Raw genomic sequence first — 18,466 nt, forward strand, 5'->3', positions numbered from 1 at the left:
TTTTAATTACTTGCTTCACTCAAAATAATTTTAAATTTCAAAAAATTCTAAAGAAGCCGAATGAAATCCCCATTTTAAATACCAGAGGCGTAAACAGAAACCAGATTGTTTATTTACAAATCTTGACGTACACCTGTCAATTACATTGACAGTCACAGTTACAATGCATAACTGAATAAATTAACTTAAATGGGATTAATAGTAGAGATGCATAATCCACGATTTTTTGAATAACAAATAATATTGCTATTGTTATTTTTAAATATGCGTTCCAAATATCTGTTATTTCAATCATATTATTAATTAAAAATTATTACTTAATATTAAATATAAAATTTATTAATTGTAATTAATACTAAATTTACTAATTTAATTAACGCGTGATTGAATTAATTTATCTGTTTCAGCTTACTTCTTAAATTTTTTTCTCAAAACTATTTATTTAATTTATTTATTAGAGTGAACCATTTTCTGGAAAAGATGAGTTAAAAATATATGCCATTTCTTTAAAATGTTTACTTTAGACCTATATTCTACCAATAGATGGCGCCAGCAGTAAACAGAGTACAGGTAATCAAAGTCAATCATGTCACGCGCAATTAAAAATGATCTATATGGAATAGCGCATCATCAAATACGAATATCGGTCACTCCCTTAAAGTGGAGCGGTGACTTCGCACTTTCCGGTGAAATCACCGCTTCGATAAGTTTCAGTGATATGCAATTCAATGATACGATACGGTAATTCCAATAACCGGTCCGTTCACTTTTCAATCCAACCACAGATTTCTTTCGAGAGCTTCCATTGGACAGATCGTATCGATTGTTACTTTCCAGTAAAGTCACCGCTCCGGCAAATTTCAGTGATATCGTATTGATTGTTACTTTCTATCGTGATCCAAAACCTATAATCGAAATATCATCAGTAAGATCGTATCAAGGATTTGAATCACACCCCTCTTTGAAAAGTATTGATCATTTGTATTTGTGACTTTTTGACATTGGTTACGTAATAACCACTCTGAAAATATTCGTAATCCATAATTGATAGATTTAACAAATTATAGATAAATGGAAATTTATCACATTTAAAAGATTTCAAAGTATAAAAGATAATAAAACTGTTCAAGATTCAAATAAGCTGCCCTCAAGGCTTAAAGTGGCACACATTTCTAAAGAATTTTTGATAAAAATTGAAAGATAAAAGAAATTGTTTATTTTGTAATCAAAAGAAAAGTTTATTTTAGAAATTAAAATTTTTTCATTTAATTAGCTTTCATATCTATTATTTGCATTGTAGAATATCTTATTTCAAGGAAATTAAAGTGAAATCACTGTTCTTTCAGTTATTTAAGAAGATTTCAAAAGTGATAATTATTTTCATATTATATGAACAAATATCACATTTTTGTTTTATAAACTAGGTTTCATCCTTTCAAAAATATTTTGAAAGAAATGAAATCAATTGTATTTTACTGAGTATCGAGGTCGCTGGTATAAGCCAAGGAAAGTGTATTCCCTCGACTTTCTCGAACACTAACACAATATGGCATGTTTCGTGTTTCATAGTATATTGAAACTGACCAAATATATGTATTTTAAGTGCCATTCTTTCCACCTGTTGTGTCCACATTTTGATAGATATTTACAATTCTGGTGAGAAAGCATAAATCGGGATGCATTTCAATGAACGAGAAACGTTTGCCTTATTCAGTGCGTTTTCATACTTCACAGATATGCAAGTGTAATAGTCAATAGATAATCAATTAGTTGAGGGGTCTGATCAAAAATTTCATTACGATTACGATTCCAATAACAAAACAATATATTAACTTTCATTCATCGTGTTATATAGGCATCTGTTTATTGTGTTTATATAGTTATGCACGGAGGAATAGACAAACTTCCTGCTGACGGATTTCATCTAAAGGCTGATTAAATTTTAAAATTTTGCAGAAAAAATGCATACCAAACTTCATGCGTCTAGCTCATTACGCTTTTAAGTTGAGTGTTCATAAACCATTAGAAAGACAGACATAATAACAAAAGTAGTTTTTGGAGTTCAGGGGACCTGAATCAAAATCTCGTGGTTAATTTATGACAAACGCGACATTTTCTCTTTGCGCATGCAATAATGGAAAAAAAAAAACAAAAAAAAAAAGTTAACGAAACCGAAGCATCTGCCTTTTGTATCACTATTTTAGTTAGAATAATTTAATATAGTGCATAAAAATTATTTATGAAAACAGCGAAAGAATTACATTTATTAAAGCACTAATGTGATGTTTTCAATAAATTTGAAATTAATTTTGGTTGAATTTTTTGACTAACCATGTTATACAACCCACTTTAATTACTTTAATAAAAATTCTTTTTTTCGTTGAGTACAAAAATTTCCAAGAAATCTTTCTAAATTTGAAAAGGTTTGAAATTTACTTTCAAACCTTATTTTTCTTCAATTAAAAAAATTACCCAATGTTTCATAATTTGTGATTGGGCAATTAATCTTTTGAGCATGAGGGACAAATTTGTAAGAAACATTATATTCAAACTACTTACTTGACAATACTCGGTGATTTATCAGAGTCAATATTGGTAGAAAATTCAATACTTTCATTTAAATAGAAATTCCAGAATTTTGTCCTTAAAAAGCAATGGGTTTAGTATGATGTCAACATCTTCAGACAATTATTGATGCTTTCACTTGTTACTACTATTTTTTTTCTGGTCTGCAAGTACAGGATTCTTCAAATTAAATTTCACCAACTCAGAAGACTGTCTGACTTTCTATTGGTTCAGCTTATACAACATTTGAATAACATGAATTTATTAAATACACTGGTCATTTATTAAATAAAAAAAACATACAAATATTTGAAAGAGTAAATTAAAAAACTAAAACAAAAAGACACAGAGTATTCACAGTAAAGCAGATTTTTTAAAGAGGATCCATCACCAAAAGTCACATGGAGTGAGTTGAGGTTGACGAATAGCGGTCACTTTTTCAGCAATGAAAGTTTGTTATCACAGATGTGGAACAACTTATTTTAGGAAATAGATGCAACATTTTGCATGAAAATTGTGCCCTAGATGTATCAAAGCTTTTGAAGTTCTGAGATCTCAAAATTTATCAACACGTCATTATATCATTGCACAACAAAGGAACTGGCTTTAATTTCTTCAGAAACATAAATTTTCCGAGGTTTTTACAGAGCTCTCCATCCTTTTTTATTTTTCAACACAAAATGTGAGAGATAAAAAAGAACATATTACTTGAATCTTTTAAGTACAAAGTTTATTTGATTTTTCTTATATATTTTTTTCCGAATTCTTGCAATATTATTTTTTATTAAACAGTTGGCCCATTCTTTTATATGTATATATATCGGGTGTCCCATAAATTTGTAAATACTTTAAAAATTCATAAAAATTGAAGGACTGGGTATATTTGAATGCGGTTTGCGAAACTATTATTCTCATGAAGGGGGATTTTTTTTGATACAGAAAAAAAAATAATTCAAAAATTTGTCAATAGAGGGCGCTGCACACAAGCAAATCAGTGGAAATATGCAAATTAAAGTCTTATGAAAGGCAGAGTGAGTGATTGACACATCATTTCTAAAGGTTTGCATAAGGTTTGTATTAATATGTTGACACTGGTGGATAAAGCACTATTGGTAAAGTTGTTTTATGTCAGCAACGAATCGGCGGCTGAAGCCTTACGAAAGTTTAGGACCCAGAAAAAATTGAAGAAAGGTTCAGGTCCGATCACTCCTGCTGGACTTGTTTCCCTAGTACGCCGTTTCGAAGAAACTGGAAGTTTGTGTCATCGGCCACGCAGTGGTGCATCTCATTTAACAACAGTCCGTACCCCCGATGTCTCTTCGCAAATGGACACGCTAAGGGAACAGTAACAGTCTACAAGTGCAGTCAGTAGCGCACGAGAAGTGGCACGAATAACTGGTATACCAAAGACTTCGGTGTACCGTATCCTTCATGGTGTATTGCAATTGTACCCATACAAATTGTAATCGCTACATCAGCTCTTACCAAATGATACAGCTAAGAGATTGGAATTCTCACATTGGGCTTTGGCGAAAATTGAAGATGATTCGCGATGGCTGCTGAAAATATTGTGGACAGATGAGGCTCATTTTGCTTCGCATGGAGCAGTTTATACCCATAACTGTAGAATATGGGCACATGAGAATCCACATGCTTACACTGAGAAGCCCCTGCATTCACCACGGGTTACTGTTTGGTGTGGTTTCACTGCATCCATTATTGTAGGCCCTTTTTTCTTTGAAAAGCCCTTTAAAAAAGCAGGATGGAAGACATGTTCAGTTAATGGAACAAGTTACTTGGAAATGTTATAGAAGGAAGTGATACCGTCCTTATTGGAACACGATGTCCCTTGACGCAATGACATTCATGCAAGACGGGGCACCTCCTCACATCGACACCGAAGTGAAAGGCATTTTTGAGAAGAACTTTTACTGAAGAAAGGATAATCAGCCGTCACTTTACACATGAATGGCCTCCACGCTCACCAGATTTAATTAACACCCCTTGATTTTTGGCTATGGGGTTACCTTAAGTATCGGGTGTACCGCCATAGGCCAACTTCGTTAGTGAAGCTAAAGAAAGCCATTCGCCACGAAATCTCATGCATTCATCCGGATATTCTGTATGATGCAGTTACCAGTGTTGTCTCCCGCTTCCAAACTGTTATTTGTGGTGATGGCGGACACATAGAACAAGTACTGCAGTACTGGTGTTATACGCATGTAAACAATTGCTTGCATGCAAATAAAAGTATTTTTCCCGTAGAATTGTATGTTTTGTTTGTGTTTAGCGCCCTCTATCGACACATTTGTGAACAGTTTCGCAAACCGCATTAAAATATACTCATTCCTTCAATTTTTATGAATTTTCAAAATATTTACAAATTTATGGGACACCCGGTATATATATATATATATATAATTTTGTATCTTTTGGAGTAGTAGAAAGTATTCTGCAACCCTCTGAGTTGTTAAAGTTTAATTTGAGCAGTTATATATATTTTTTAATTTGGAATTAATATGATCACTATGAGTTTTATTTTTATGCAACTGGATTAATTCACCTGGCACATGTCACTATATAAATCACTAAAGTAATATCTAATTGTGTTTTTTTTTTATTCTGCGTTCCGATAAAAATTCTTTTCTTGTTCTGTGATATGCCATAAGGATTCTTATAATAATAAGGATATACTATAAGGATTCTAAAGCATCATTTTCTTTACAATAAAAATTTTCACGCTTCTATTGTTTTGAAATTTCGGGGATTTCATATGTATCTTTTATTTTTTAATAATTAAGAGTAATGTCTATTTATCATTTATATATTATTCCATATTTCATGTTTCTGATACTATCAATCAATTTGGCAATGAAAACATATGTAAAAAGATAACGTGATTATGCTTATAGGCTGTAAATTTATTAACTGTGAACTGCGTCATACGCATGCATAATGATAATACCTTCAAAACCTATACATGCTAAACCGTTTGACAAAGAATTACAAAATTCAGTAAGCACTGATTTCGAGAAGAGTAGACATTTTTTTTAATGAGGTAGTCCAGAATTTTAGATAAAATTTTAATTAAAAGTGTTCAAAATTTTAAAGTTTTTTAATAGTTTCATATGACCAATTGTTCAAAAGGCATTATTATACGACTTTAAAAAAATTAAGCATTTCAGCGATGCATATTTCTTAAATTTTTTTTCACTTGTCGTTGACAAGCCCACTGAGGATATCAACGATTTTAAGCCGAGCTAGGTCTCTTGTCTTTTAAGTAGCGCCATCTAGAGCCAAGAGTACGACTTAGCTATTCATGCGTCACATTTGCTTACTCAAGCCCTTTTTACAAAGGGGCACATTCACATACCTCACAGATAGAACACAGAAGCACAAACACCATGCCCGAACCAGGACTCGAACCCGGGACGCCCAGATCACTGTCCCAGGACGCCGGCATCCTTTTTATTGTTTTAGTTATCGGATTTATACTAGAGTACATTTTGATGATTTTAAATACATATTTTTTTTGTGTGTACGTTGTTGTTGCTATATAGTTAAGAACAATTGTAAAAATAAAATAAACGAATCAAGCTTGAAACATGATGATACAATGGTGTTTTATGCTGAGTTTGAGTTTGTTTGAGGTTTTATGGCGCAAGAGCCATAATGTTGATTATACTGCGCCAAAAAATGGGTAAAATTATATCATTTAAAACAGTAATCGAAGAGAATATGAGAAGCTAAAAAGTAAACAAGATTTAAATCAATGGATAAAACTTTATGGACTTTAAAAAAGCAAAAATTTGGACATGAGGAGTCTTATCAAGCAGGAAAGATAATGAAGGGCAAGACTTTTGAAAAAACTGTAAACGCTGAGCATTGAAATTTGGGCATTCTGACAAAATATGTTGAACAGACATTTGACAATGGCATCGCGAACACCGTAGTGGTTGTTCACCTAACAACAAATGAATATGGGTGAATCGAGTGTGTCCAATTCGTAATCGTGTTAAGACAGTATCCGCTTTTCTGTTCGCTAATGAGGGCCAGGGTTGCACATGGGATTTGATAACATGAAGTTTGTTGTTTGTCTCCAGGTCCCACTGTCTTTGCCAATTAGAATATAGAAGCTTTTTAATATGTTTCTTTATGTCGTTCACAGGAATATTAGTAGCTATTGAAGTAGTCGCCAATTTGGCAGCCTTATCTGCCTCTTCGTTGCCCAAAATTCCAACATGGGATGGTACCCAACAGAATAAAATACTGTAACTACGAGAAGTAAGTTTATCAAAAGTATCTAAGATTTTTAAAAGCAAAGGATGAGGATTACATGATTTTAGAGAATTTAAAACACTCAGAGAATTCGTATAGATGATAAAGTTTTTATCCCGGCTATTAATGTGTTTTATGCTGAAGATCCAAATCTATTTAAAAAAATGAAGAGTTTTAAAGTTTATCCAAGCTTTAGCGACGTGTTCCTTCATTTTGTAATTTAATTTCCATGCCATCAAGGAAACAGGTGGTTACATTGAAAACCTTTTATCTTCCCAATTGAATTTTAAATTTAAAATGTGTTTTTTACTTTCTCGTATAAGTAGTATTGAGAAAAAAAAAAAAAAAAAAGGAAAGAAAAAAAGAGTAACTTTCAAAAAATCGAAAAGGATATTTTGACGCATCTCCACGTTTATACCTTCCTAAATTCGAAAAACACATTTTTCGGAAGTGTCTGTGACAAACGCTTTGAACTAGAGGGTTGAAATTTGGTATACGGTTTTTAAACTAAACTTGCAGATTTCTATCAAGTTTTGAGTAAAATCTGTTCTGAGGAATTCCGGCTGTATGAATATAAATGAACACGATAATTACAAAACAAAGAGAGCTAGATGGATGAAATTCGTTAACAGATTTAACATCTATCATGTAAACCTCTTTCAAATTTTGAGCAAAATACAACAAGGGATTGACCGTCTGTCGGTCTGTACTTTCAGTAACATGTAAACGCGATAATTTAAAAATGTAACGACTTATATACATCTGGTATAGAATTTTGTGCCTACAAGTGCAGTTTTGTGTCAAATTTTTGTTACAATCGGTTGGGAAAAACGGCCCTAAAAACAAATTTCATTTTCGAATGCTTTGAAATGCATGCCATGGATTAATCGCCAAATAACTCGCCAAGGATGACACGATGGAATCAGTAAAAATGCTAAGTTCACGCCAAAAGTTAATATTTCGTAACTATTGTATGCCAGTGCCATGTAAGACATTCTCTGCCATGAGAAATTTATTAGAGAAGTTTTGAGGTGACCATTTCTACTGGTTAAAATTACTTTTTGGATTATTATTCGGATTACAATGTTGATGCTAAAAATTTGTTTTTCTGAATGGTGTTTAAAAGTTGTATAAAAAAATCACAAATGGAGTAAGTTTATATGAAGCTCATTTATTTCAACACTGCTCAAATACAGCACAATAAGCCCATAGAAATCCACATAGAAAATGTTTCTTGTACAGAAATCAGATGCAACATTCGACTTTTTTCAGAATTGGCAGTGATAAACTTGGAGGTCTTTGTTAACTATGAAATGAGGGGAAAAAAATCAAAATGTAAATATAAACAGAAAAATGTTTTGCATATTTTTTTTTTATATTTGTTAGTACGAAAGAAATAAAATACGCATTTATTTTATAACATTAGATTACAAAAGATAGCAATTCATATATATATATGTAATGATATTTTAATTCTAATTTCAATTTAATTAATTTCCAAGATTTTATCTAAATTTAGCCCATAGTAATTTCATTCTAAAAATATTCTCTTATTTCGTGATCCAATCCCACTTTCGGTTTAATTAATTCCTCTATAAAAAATAATGTGCCATCAGAACTACGTTTCAAATGAAAGTGATACTTCGGTACCCTTGAAAAGGTGTCAAAGGTCACCACATGTATTGAATTGGCGCATGGCCAGAAATCTTATGTTATACAAGACTAGTGATCATTTGTTCGTCCCTTTTTGCCTTCTGCTTTTGTGCCGCGCTGCACCTTCTTGTTAATAATTATGCTTTCCTGGATGTATATTAAAGAGAGAATAAAACGAAATTAAAACTACAAAGTCTCTTAACTTCTTCGAACCTGCATTCTACTTCAACCAAAATAATGTTACATATTATTTAGCCGATAGGATTCGTAATACATTACATATATATATATATATATATATATATATATATATATATATATATATATAAAATAATGAAATTGACTTTGTCAGATATTTTTGAGAAGCAAACACTATACGACTTTTAAGCGGTGGTGGTATGGTAGAAACGGAATAATGTTATCAATGCGGCTATGCTGCCAGAATTTTCAAAATTATCAGTCGTGTCTGGACTAACGTTACGTTTCATGGATTACAGTAAGTAAGTTTTTAACTTTTCAAAAGATTCAGTCATATTTATTTTCAATTTTTAGAACTTTATTTATAATATTGTAATATTTTGGTATTTATGCATTTCCAGACAACATTTATATATTTGCATAGAAAAATAATATAAGCAAGTTAAATTTCGACAGCTGATAAAGGAAAATCATCATAATTTTGCAGATGCGTGGCAGAAAAGAAGACACTTTTGAAATTCAATTTCGATTTGTTTTATCTGGGAGTCATAATTTGTATTGGAGAGAAGCAATGATGATGTCTGTTTACATTGTCATCGAAGAGCGAAGAGGCTGAAATTATCCCCTTCAATTATTTTACTATGAGATTCTTATAGAGATCTTTTCGCCACGTGTCGATTTTGGCAAGGGAATCTTAGGTATCTTTAAAAGAAGGTCATAAGCATTATGGAATTTTATCCTTTCTCTAGGAGCTTGAGAAAATGAATAGTCATCAGTTTTCAAGAGCGCGTGTTATAAAAAAATTAACTAAAACAGTGGGGGTTGGATCAGGAAATAAGATAATATTTTCGAATGGACTAATTTAAGATAAAAATTAGAAAATTAATTAGGTTTCAATTTAGATTTAAAAATATCACTGCGTATATTCGGTTAGTATATTTTTAATTAAGTATTAGAAATGAGAGATGATTTTCTTTATTACTTTCCTTTACTCGTGTTTAAGACGTTTACAGAACTGAATTAAATATTTCAAAAACTCAAAATTCATTTTTAAAAACTTAATTTGGCTGTTGAATCTGAAGAAAATCCGATTCCAGAACATTTCAGACTTTCCATGAACATGAAAATTTTTTATATCTCAAATATCTTCATTAGGGGGTCGGTCAATGACGATACTAAGAGAAGTTTCATTCTCAATAGCTCTGTTATGATTTTTAACTGAATTATAAACAAAGAAACAAATAAAAATATTTAGAGAATTAATTCGTATAATTACAGTAATTAGTTAGAGTCGAGAATTCGATTTGACTGTTGAACTCGGTTAAACAATAAACTTAAGATATTAGACTTTAAATTTTTTCAAGCAACAACTCACTAAATTTGATATTAAATTTATGATCATTAAGATTACTGTAATGATAGTTATCATAAGAATTGGTGAGAAGTCAATAATAAGGCAATAGCGCAATGCCATGTTCTCAAATCTAATTCAGAATTTTAAATTTATATGAATGAACAACGTTATTTAAAAGACATAATGGAATTATTTTTTATGTTTTTAAAGCAGGATTACCTACTTTTAAAAGCATCATTTCTTGACGTATCCAACGTATGCACCATAGTAAGGATATCCATAGCCTGCGTAGGAAGTGTAAGTGTAAGTGATAGGAGCAGTTTGAACAGCTGCAGCGGCTACTGGTGCAGCGACGGCGGCGGTGGCAACAGGTGCAGGATAAGCAGCTACTGCAGCGGCAACAGGAGCTGCGGCAGCAACTGGGGCAGCAGCTACTGGAGCAGCAACGAGTGGAGATCCTTTGAAATTATTTGTGTACACTCTGTAAGTGCTGTAGGTGTATGGCCTGGTATATGTATACGCAGGAGCGGCTACAGGAGCAGCTACGGGAGCAGCCAACGGAGCAGCAGAATAAACACCCACACCTCCGGCGTTCACTGCTGTGCAGACGAAAGCAGAAATGCAAAAGAAAACAAACTGAAAAGATACATGGTAAAAAAATGTTAATTACACACGAACTGTATGGAAAACTTTGAGCAGAAATTGGTTATGTAACGATGGAAGCGATTTATTGAAGGGCCGTTTTGTAAGGGTTCAAGACATAGGCAGAAAGAAAAGGGCCCTTTGTTCGAAGCTTATTGTAACATAAGAAGAGAACTGGCTGATTTTTAACGAGAAACTTCTAAAGATGTAATAAAAGCATTTTTTTTATAAATAAATTCTATTGGATACTAAGGTTAATGGAACAACAGCTAAATTTGGTAGAATTATTCCAAATATTTGTGGAAAAATAAAGAAAAAAGTTAAATTAAATTAAAAATAAATCGGATTAACAAAAACGAGATTATAAAAAAATATAAAATATAGTTAGAAAATCAAGGCAAGCATAAGGTACTATAATAATAATAATAAAAAAATTGTATTAAATGTTTGTAGACGAAGCCAAATATTAAATAAAAGCCAATAATTTAAAAAAGTGAACAGATGATGGGGATCTTTATAGAAAATATTTTTTAGAGTTACAGAGGACATGTGAAAATAAGAAATTTACTGAAGCATAAAGTTGAAGCATTTTTCAGAAATGCATTCCACCAAAACTGGAATGCTGGACAGAAAAGAACCATTTAATTTAATATTGTTGCTAGTTTTTTTTTATTCCACACATAAAAAAATTATCGTCTGCTATAATATTCCACACATATTATAGTAGAGCAATAAAATCATTAAAACTATACATTCCATAATAACTATAAAAAACAAAAAGGGCCATAAAATAGATAGAATTAAAAATATGCATTTACTGGGGATAACCCATATTTATACATTTAATTAGAAAAATATTCAGATTATAAGAAAATGCAGCGATGATTAACAAATTTAAATAAAATAATGCTGGTTTAACTTTGGCATCAAGTAAAGAAAAGAAAAAATAAACAGTTACTTTGCAGAATGACAAAGAAATAAATGAAAGGAAATGGTTGAAGGAATTTTGAAAGTAGGTAGAGTACCCAGTATATTTCTAAATTCTAACAGAGTGATATATAAAATATCTTTGGATTTTTAACGATATTGAAAAGCACGTAAAATGTTGAATAACATAGTTAAAACGTCGTACATTATCTCAGATAGGGGAAAACCTCTTTCAGCAATATTCAAGAGCCTAAAATACATTGTTAAGCAAAACTTAGAAGTTGCGTCATAATATTCACTTAAATTCCTTAGCATATATCTTTTAGGTAGAATTCAAATGATTCTAAATTGTAAAATTCAGTATTTCAATGCTCGTTGAATGAAGTCAGTTTCCCGCCAAATTTTTAGACGAATAAATATTTGAAACCCTTAAAGAATAAATATCATGCATTCATGCTCATTTTCATACATAAGTACTTTACACTATTTTACATGCTGCAGGTATTCCTCGAATAATACGGCAATTCAGACATGAAATGATTTCCAAACTTAGCAAGCAATCTTTGCTCATGTGATAAGTCAAATCCGATGCGTCAATTTAATTTTGGAATTTACTGTGCACTTTAGCTAAGAAAAGATACTACATTTCATCATAACATAAGACAATGAGGGATTACAGGACATGCGCACTTAATTTTTGCATATTATTGCTTAGTTGATTTCATTGCTTAATATTTAAAAGAAAAATTTAAAACCAACTAAAACCTTTATAAACTGGCTAATTATTATTATTATTTATAATAATATTGTATATTATATAAAAAAATCCTGTTAGATACTGGTGGAGAAAACTTTGGTAAAATTATTTAAGCATTTTAATGATTAAAAGGGCCGATTCCCAATTCAAACATCGAATTTTCAAAATGAAATTCGATGTCTAAATTTTTGTTTTGACATTATTCTAAATTATAAATTTATAGCAATGCCATGAATATGCACTTTACCTGAGAAATGTTCAGAAAAACTCTTACATAATAAATTAATACCAGTTTCAATATTAAAAGAATATTTCGATTAAAAATATACTAAAATTAGGATTGCATACTTTTTGATAACAATTCAATATCTCTTGATTAAAAACTTTTTTTTTTTTTTTTAGAAAATTGCGCAATTTTTATTTAAAAGTTTTGATAAAACAGAAATTTATTGATGAATGAATTGGAATAGAAATTACTAAATCATTTTAATCTAATCTTGCTATAAACTTTATTTGGATAAGCTATTACAAAAATTAAATATTTAAATTTTAGTTTTTTTAATGTAGAAAAATCCAAAATTTCATTAAAAAAATTCTGATTTTAAACATTTGTAAAATGCTTGTTGCACAATACATTATAATACGATGAAAGAACCAAACTTTAATTATGCAAAACATATAAATGCTGCCGAAGACTTTGTGGTTGATTTTTTCGTTACCATGACAACCTACATTATTTTGTTATAATTGAGTCTTCAAAGGACAAGCCAAATAAAATAAAATTACAATTATCTTGAAGTAATAAAGTTTAAAACATGAATTCTTAAAGGTATTTTTAGAAAGTGATTATCAAAAAGGATTGTTTAAATTAAGAAGCACTGCATCCGTTTCGTCATATATATATATATATATATATATATATATATATATATATATATATATATATATATATATATATATATATATATAGTTTTTATCTTAAGATATGGTTTTTCAATGCATTAATTGAAACACTTTCAATAAATACATTTAGAAAAATTATGAATACATATGTATAGATTTTCCAAGAAAATGTTTGGAAATACTGAATAATCTTATTAAATGCTCTGCTCTCAGATATATTCAACTGAATAATACAAATTGCTTTTGGAAAAAGTGTATAATAAGTAGGAAAAAATTCAAATAAATTGCAAATAAATCTATATCTCAAGCAAATCTACAGATCAGATAGCTAAAGGTATTTAATTTATAATTCAGGAAATATATAATTAATAAATTATGCATCTAGTTCTTAAGATCTTTCTAGAAAACAATAAAAAAAATATAAATAATTTAACTAGAATACGTTAGAATAAGAAATGAAATTCTTACCATTGCATTCATGGCTAGTTGTTGGATGTTCCTTGCCACTGAAGCTATTGAATAAATCCACAAGACTTGGCTTGTTTGACTGTAAGAACTGTTCTTACTTGCTGTATGACTTGAACGAACTGTTTCGAGCTTATATACACAACTGACTGATAATTTTTTTTTTTCAAATCGAAGGCTAGAAATCACTTCACTATATAACTTAAAAATTCTTTAAATTTATTTCTGCAATCCTTGGATCAAAGATCTCTGATGGAGACTGTCAGTCGAAGGTCAAGTTAGATATTATTGCACGTATTTCCCGTAAACAGTCTTGAAGTAACATTTTTTTTTTTTTGCCCCGTCTGCTAAACTTATGACTACTGAAAGGATGGACCTCAATTTAACTGAAAATAGCCATCCAGTATCGCAGTTTTGAGACCTAGACAATGGAGAGTTGGTATGAAAAACGATCATTGTCGGTAACGGATAAACGTAAAGACAGAGTAGAATGTGATGAATTACCTATAAATTGAAATATCTACTCCTTTGGACAAAGATAAAAGTTCCTAAAACACATTGTTCCAGCATAAGAAGTTATAAAACTTCCATAAATTTCATCTGAGCTGTGTTTTTGTTTGTTTTCAACTTCCAAAATCTGGGACGTTATTTGGTTGACCAGCTTGTTATTTATTTCTCTTTTGGATTTTACAAGAACTCACGAAATACTTTCGGTTATTAGAGAACAGCTGATTATATATTCAATTGAAAAAATACAATTTAAAATGGAATGAAACTTTCTAAAATGTTTCTTGTATAAGAAATTTTGGATTTTACAAGAACTCACCAAATACTTTCGGTTATTAGAGAACATTCAATTATATATTCTATTAACAAATACAATTCAAAATGGAATAAAATTTTCTAAATGTTCTTGTGTAAGAAATTCTGATGTTGGTGAACAAAGTTTGGATTTTACAAGAACTCACCAAATACTTTCGGTTATTAGAGAACATTCAATTATATATTCTATTAACAAATACAATTCAAAATGGAATAAAATTTTCTAAATGTTCTTGTATAAGAAATTCTGATGTTGGTGAACAAAGTTTGGATTTTACAAGAACTCACCAAATACTTTCGGTTATTAGAGAACATTCAATTATATATTCTATTAACAAATACAATTCAAAATGGAATAAAATTTTCTAAATGTTCTTGTGTAAGAAATTCTGATGTTGGTGAACAAAGTTTGGATTTTACAAGAACTCACCAAATACTTTCGGTTATTAGAGAACATTCAATTATATATTATATTAACAAATACAATTCAAAATGGAATAAAATTTTCTAAATGTTCTTGTGTAAGAAATTCTGATGTTGGTGAACAAAGTTTGGATTTTACAAGAACTCACCAAATACTTTCGGTTATTAGAGAACATTCAATTATATATTCTATTGACAAATACAATTCAAAATGGAATAAAATTTTCTAAATGTGTAAGAAATTCTGATGTTGGTGAACAAAATTTGGATTTTACAAGAATTCAAGAATTACTTTCGATTATTAGAGAACAGGCAATTATTATATATTCAATTGAAAGTGTAACTTAAGATGGACTAAAGCTTTCTAAAATGTTCTTGTACATGAAATTTTGTTGTAGGTTAATTCAGTGGCAGATTTCGGCATTTTTCATTTGTAGGCTCTGCACATTACGCTACCATTCATTTAGTAAACTGGCTAATTTAATTTCACATTTCAACACATTTTTAACTTAATTATTTTTTGAATTATTTTTTTATTTTATTTATGAAAATATATATATGTGTGTGAGTGTATTTATTTATTCCTTTCATCAAATAATTGTATGGCAACAAAGTTTGTACACAGTATTCAGTAAGTAAATGTTCATTGTTTATAAATGCTAAAGTAATGAAATAAAAATAACAGTACAGATATGGACTTGGCTAATTATACTTGGCAGAGTGTTAATATTATGGTAATATTTTATAAGTTATAGAATTTCAATTTTTACAAACTTTGAATTTTAATGATTTCAGATTTCATAATTCATCTTTTTCGAAATTTGTAAATTTATTTGCTGGTTTTCAATACTGGCTAAATACTGGCTAGCCGGAAATCCGTCACTAGATTCATTTGGATAGCTGTATATTGACTTTACTCATCCAGCCACTTTACTCACATTTAACATAAAATTCAATAATAATATTAAAATTCAGTTTATAATAAATAGACTCAGCTCTGTAAATAAGCATTAAAAATGTTAGCCAATCAGCGTCAAGAAAATCTGAAAACAGGAGTCATTAAAGAAGTAGAAAAATGTTTATGATGTCTTAAATGATTTCAGATTTAAAACAGAACGATTCATTTCTATCACAGAATTAAATGCAATATTAAAATTCATCTGGAAATAAATGAATATTTATTACACATACATTCCTCTATTATTTATAGAGATTGAATTATCACAAAAAACAAGAATATTTGCCAGTTCTTGAATAATAATTAATGAATCTCGAGAAAGTAGCAGAGAATAAAATTGATTAAATGTCACTTTTAATGATTTGTCTCTCAAATTTTCATGTAATAACTAACATATGGTTAATAACATCAACATTATATCTAAATGCAATATTATATATAACAACATGTTGAGCATTTATACTATTCATAAAAAGAATGCTATCCTTCTGAATTTTTATGTAATGTTTTCGTATTATGGGTCTGAAGGATAACATTTTATAAACAACGTCCAAAATACAATATCTACAAAATTCCCAAATAAAGCAACTGAAATAAAAAAATCAATATTTTTGATAATTAATTAATTTTATTTTCCTCCATATCCTTCACTTTCATATTTTTGAAACATTTCTAATTAAACTACAATAATGAATATTTTGAAAATAAAGTAATATTTTTTACTCATTTATAAATATGGAAACTAAACTAGTGAAATAAATTTAAAATGAATACTTGATTTATTAGCCATTCTAGTGCAATCCATAAAATAAATCCTTTGTACCAAATATGTAGATACAAACAGCTGAATGTTGCTAAGAGTTCTTTCAAGGTTAAGCCTTCGTTGTCGAACACTTTTTTTTCCTCTTCGCTTTCTTTTTGTTCTTTATTCTGATATTCAGAATTTTCTTTCACCGGCTTTTTTGTTTAAAAATTCCATCGTGAAGCTTGGTGTTGTTTTTAACCTGGATTCCGATTGTCAGTAAATCATTTGATGTAGAAATGGCTTATTTGTAGCTCAGTTTTACAATTTTTTTTTTTGTTTTGTTTCATGTTTCTTTCCCAGTGTTCTCACACGGTAAAACATGAAAGATTTGTAGTTGTATTTCAGATTATTTCTGGGTTTTTTTTGCAAAACTTTTGTCAGAATTTCTGAAACTTTAACAACTGTGACCCGATTTCGGAGAGAATGCTTGTTTTTGACCTTATTTTGGTTCTTAAAATCATTCCGAGATTCCACTGCTGGGAAAATAAATCAGAAAATACAGCTGTAGTTATGTATAAAGAAGAGATATCGCTTAAAATTAAGTATCTAATAAATGTAATTAAATTTTTTTAAGAAAAAGTTTTTTTTTTTGTAATTTAATTAATAAATACAGAAAAGCACCGTTTTTACGTTTTTTCATTTACTATATGTCAATTATATTTATAAACCTATTCAATTCATTTGTAACTTTAGCAATGATAAAGTATTCGTTTATTCGACTCACAGGCTTATATATCATTTCTCACTTTTCTAAAATCCGCAAATTATTTTTTAATTCCTTTGAAGGAAAATAAACTTTACCGAGAAAATCATTTGGATATCATGATTTTTCTATTTAAAGAAGGTATTCCAGTTGATTTTAAAGACAAAATGTTTATGAAAATACTTATGAAGAAACTTTCAATGGATTAAATTTATAATGCTGTATTAAATATTAACAGAAAATTAAAGTTTTTTAAATAAGAAATATAAAATTAATAGCGATCTTTTTATGAAAGCGATCGATTTATGATGCAAGATAGAAGATAGTTGCAGTCCCAGTAGTAGATTTCGATTGTAAATTGCAGATTTCTTGAAAAAATCTGTCTTCGCAAGTTCTATTACAATAATTTAATTGCAATTTCGAAATAAAATTTCGTAGCTGTGGGGAAAGTTTTTTTATATTGAATCCAATAAGGCTGCGATAAGTGGGTTCTGGCTAAATTTTGAGTTGAAAGGAAATTACACAGATTGTTCCACCGAGGAGAATTTAAACGAAAAGGGGATTTTAAAGGGCTTTGAAGTATAAGAGCAAATGGTAATTTGCAAAAACTTTCAAAAGAATTGTAAGAAGATTGATTAACAGTAGAAGGTTCGTGCTTTTGGAGGAAACTTCGAATTTTCTTCTAATCGATTTTGTTTTCTTGAAAGTGTGAGCGTTATTTCTCGAATTGGAAGATGTCGAAAGGATTGGAATGAACCTCAAAAATAGCGAGCCGGTAAATATTTGAACTGGTGATAATAAGATCTAATAAAGATGAGAAAGTGGCCATGAAGTAAAAGGGAATGCATGTGTTAAGGAAGGAATGCATGTGAAGTTATTTTCTAAAATCCAAGAAAGAAAGCAAAAGACACCAGTGCTAAAAGCAAGAGACACCAAAAACTGGATGTTTAATGTTAAAATCGACGACGATTATAAAGAGTTGAGAAATTTGATTGATTAGGCTGTCGAACCAA

General features: G+C 29.8%; 1 protein-coding gene across 1 annotated transcript; it reads right to left on the bottom strand.

Annotated features, from left to right (window-relative positions):
* Positions 1-8,004: 8,004 nt before the first annotated feature.
* LOC129989006 (cuticle protein 19.8-like) lies at positions 8,005-13,899 on the bottom strand. The gene is made up of 3 exons (XM_056097311.1): positions 13,746-13,899; positions 10,272-10,684; positions 8,005-8,149 (listed from the first exon to the last, which is right to left on the bottom strand). The coding sequence occupies exons 1-2, from the start codon at positions 13,755-13,757 to the stop codon at positions 10,283-10,285; spliced, it is 414 nt and encodes a 137-aa protein (XP_055953286.1). The 5' UTR covers positions 13,758-13,899; the 3' UTR covers positions 8,005-8,149; positions 10,272-10,282.
* Positions 13,900-18,466: the final 4,567 nt, after the last annotated feature.

Source organism: Argiope bruennichi, chromosome 10 (genome assembly GCF_947563725.1).
Source record: "Argiope bruennichi chromosome 10, qqArgBrue1.1, whole genome shotgun sequence".
NCBI lineage: Eukaryota > Metazoa > Arthropoda > Arachnida > Araneae > Araneidae > Argiope > Argiope bruennichi.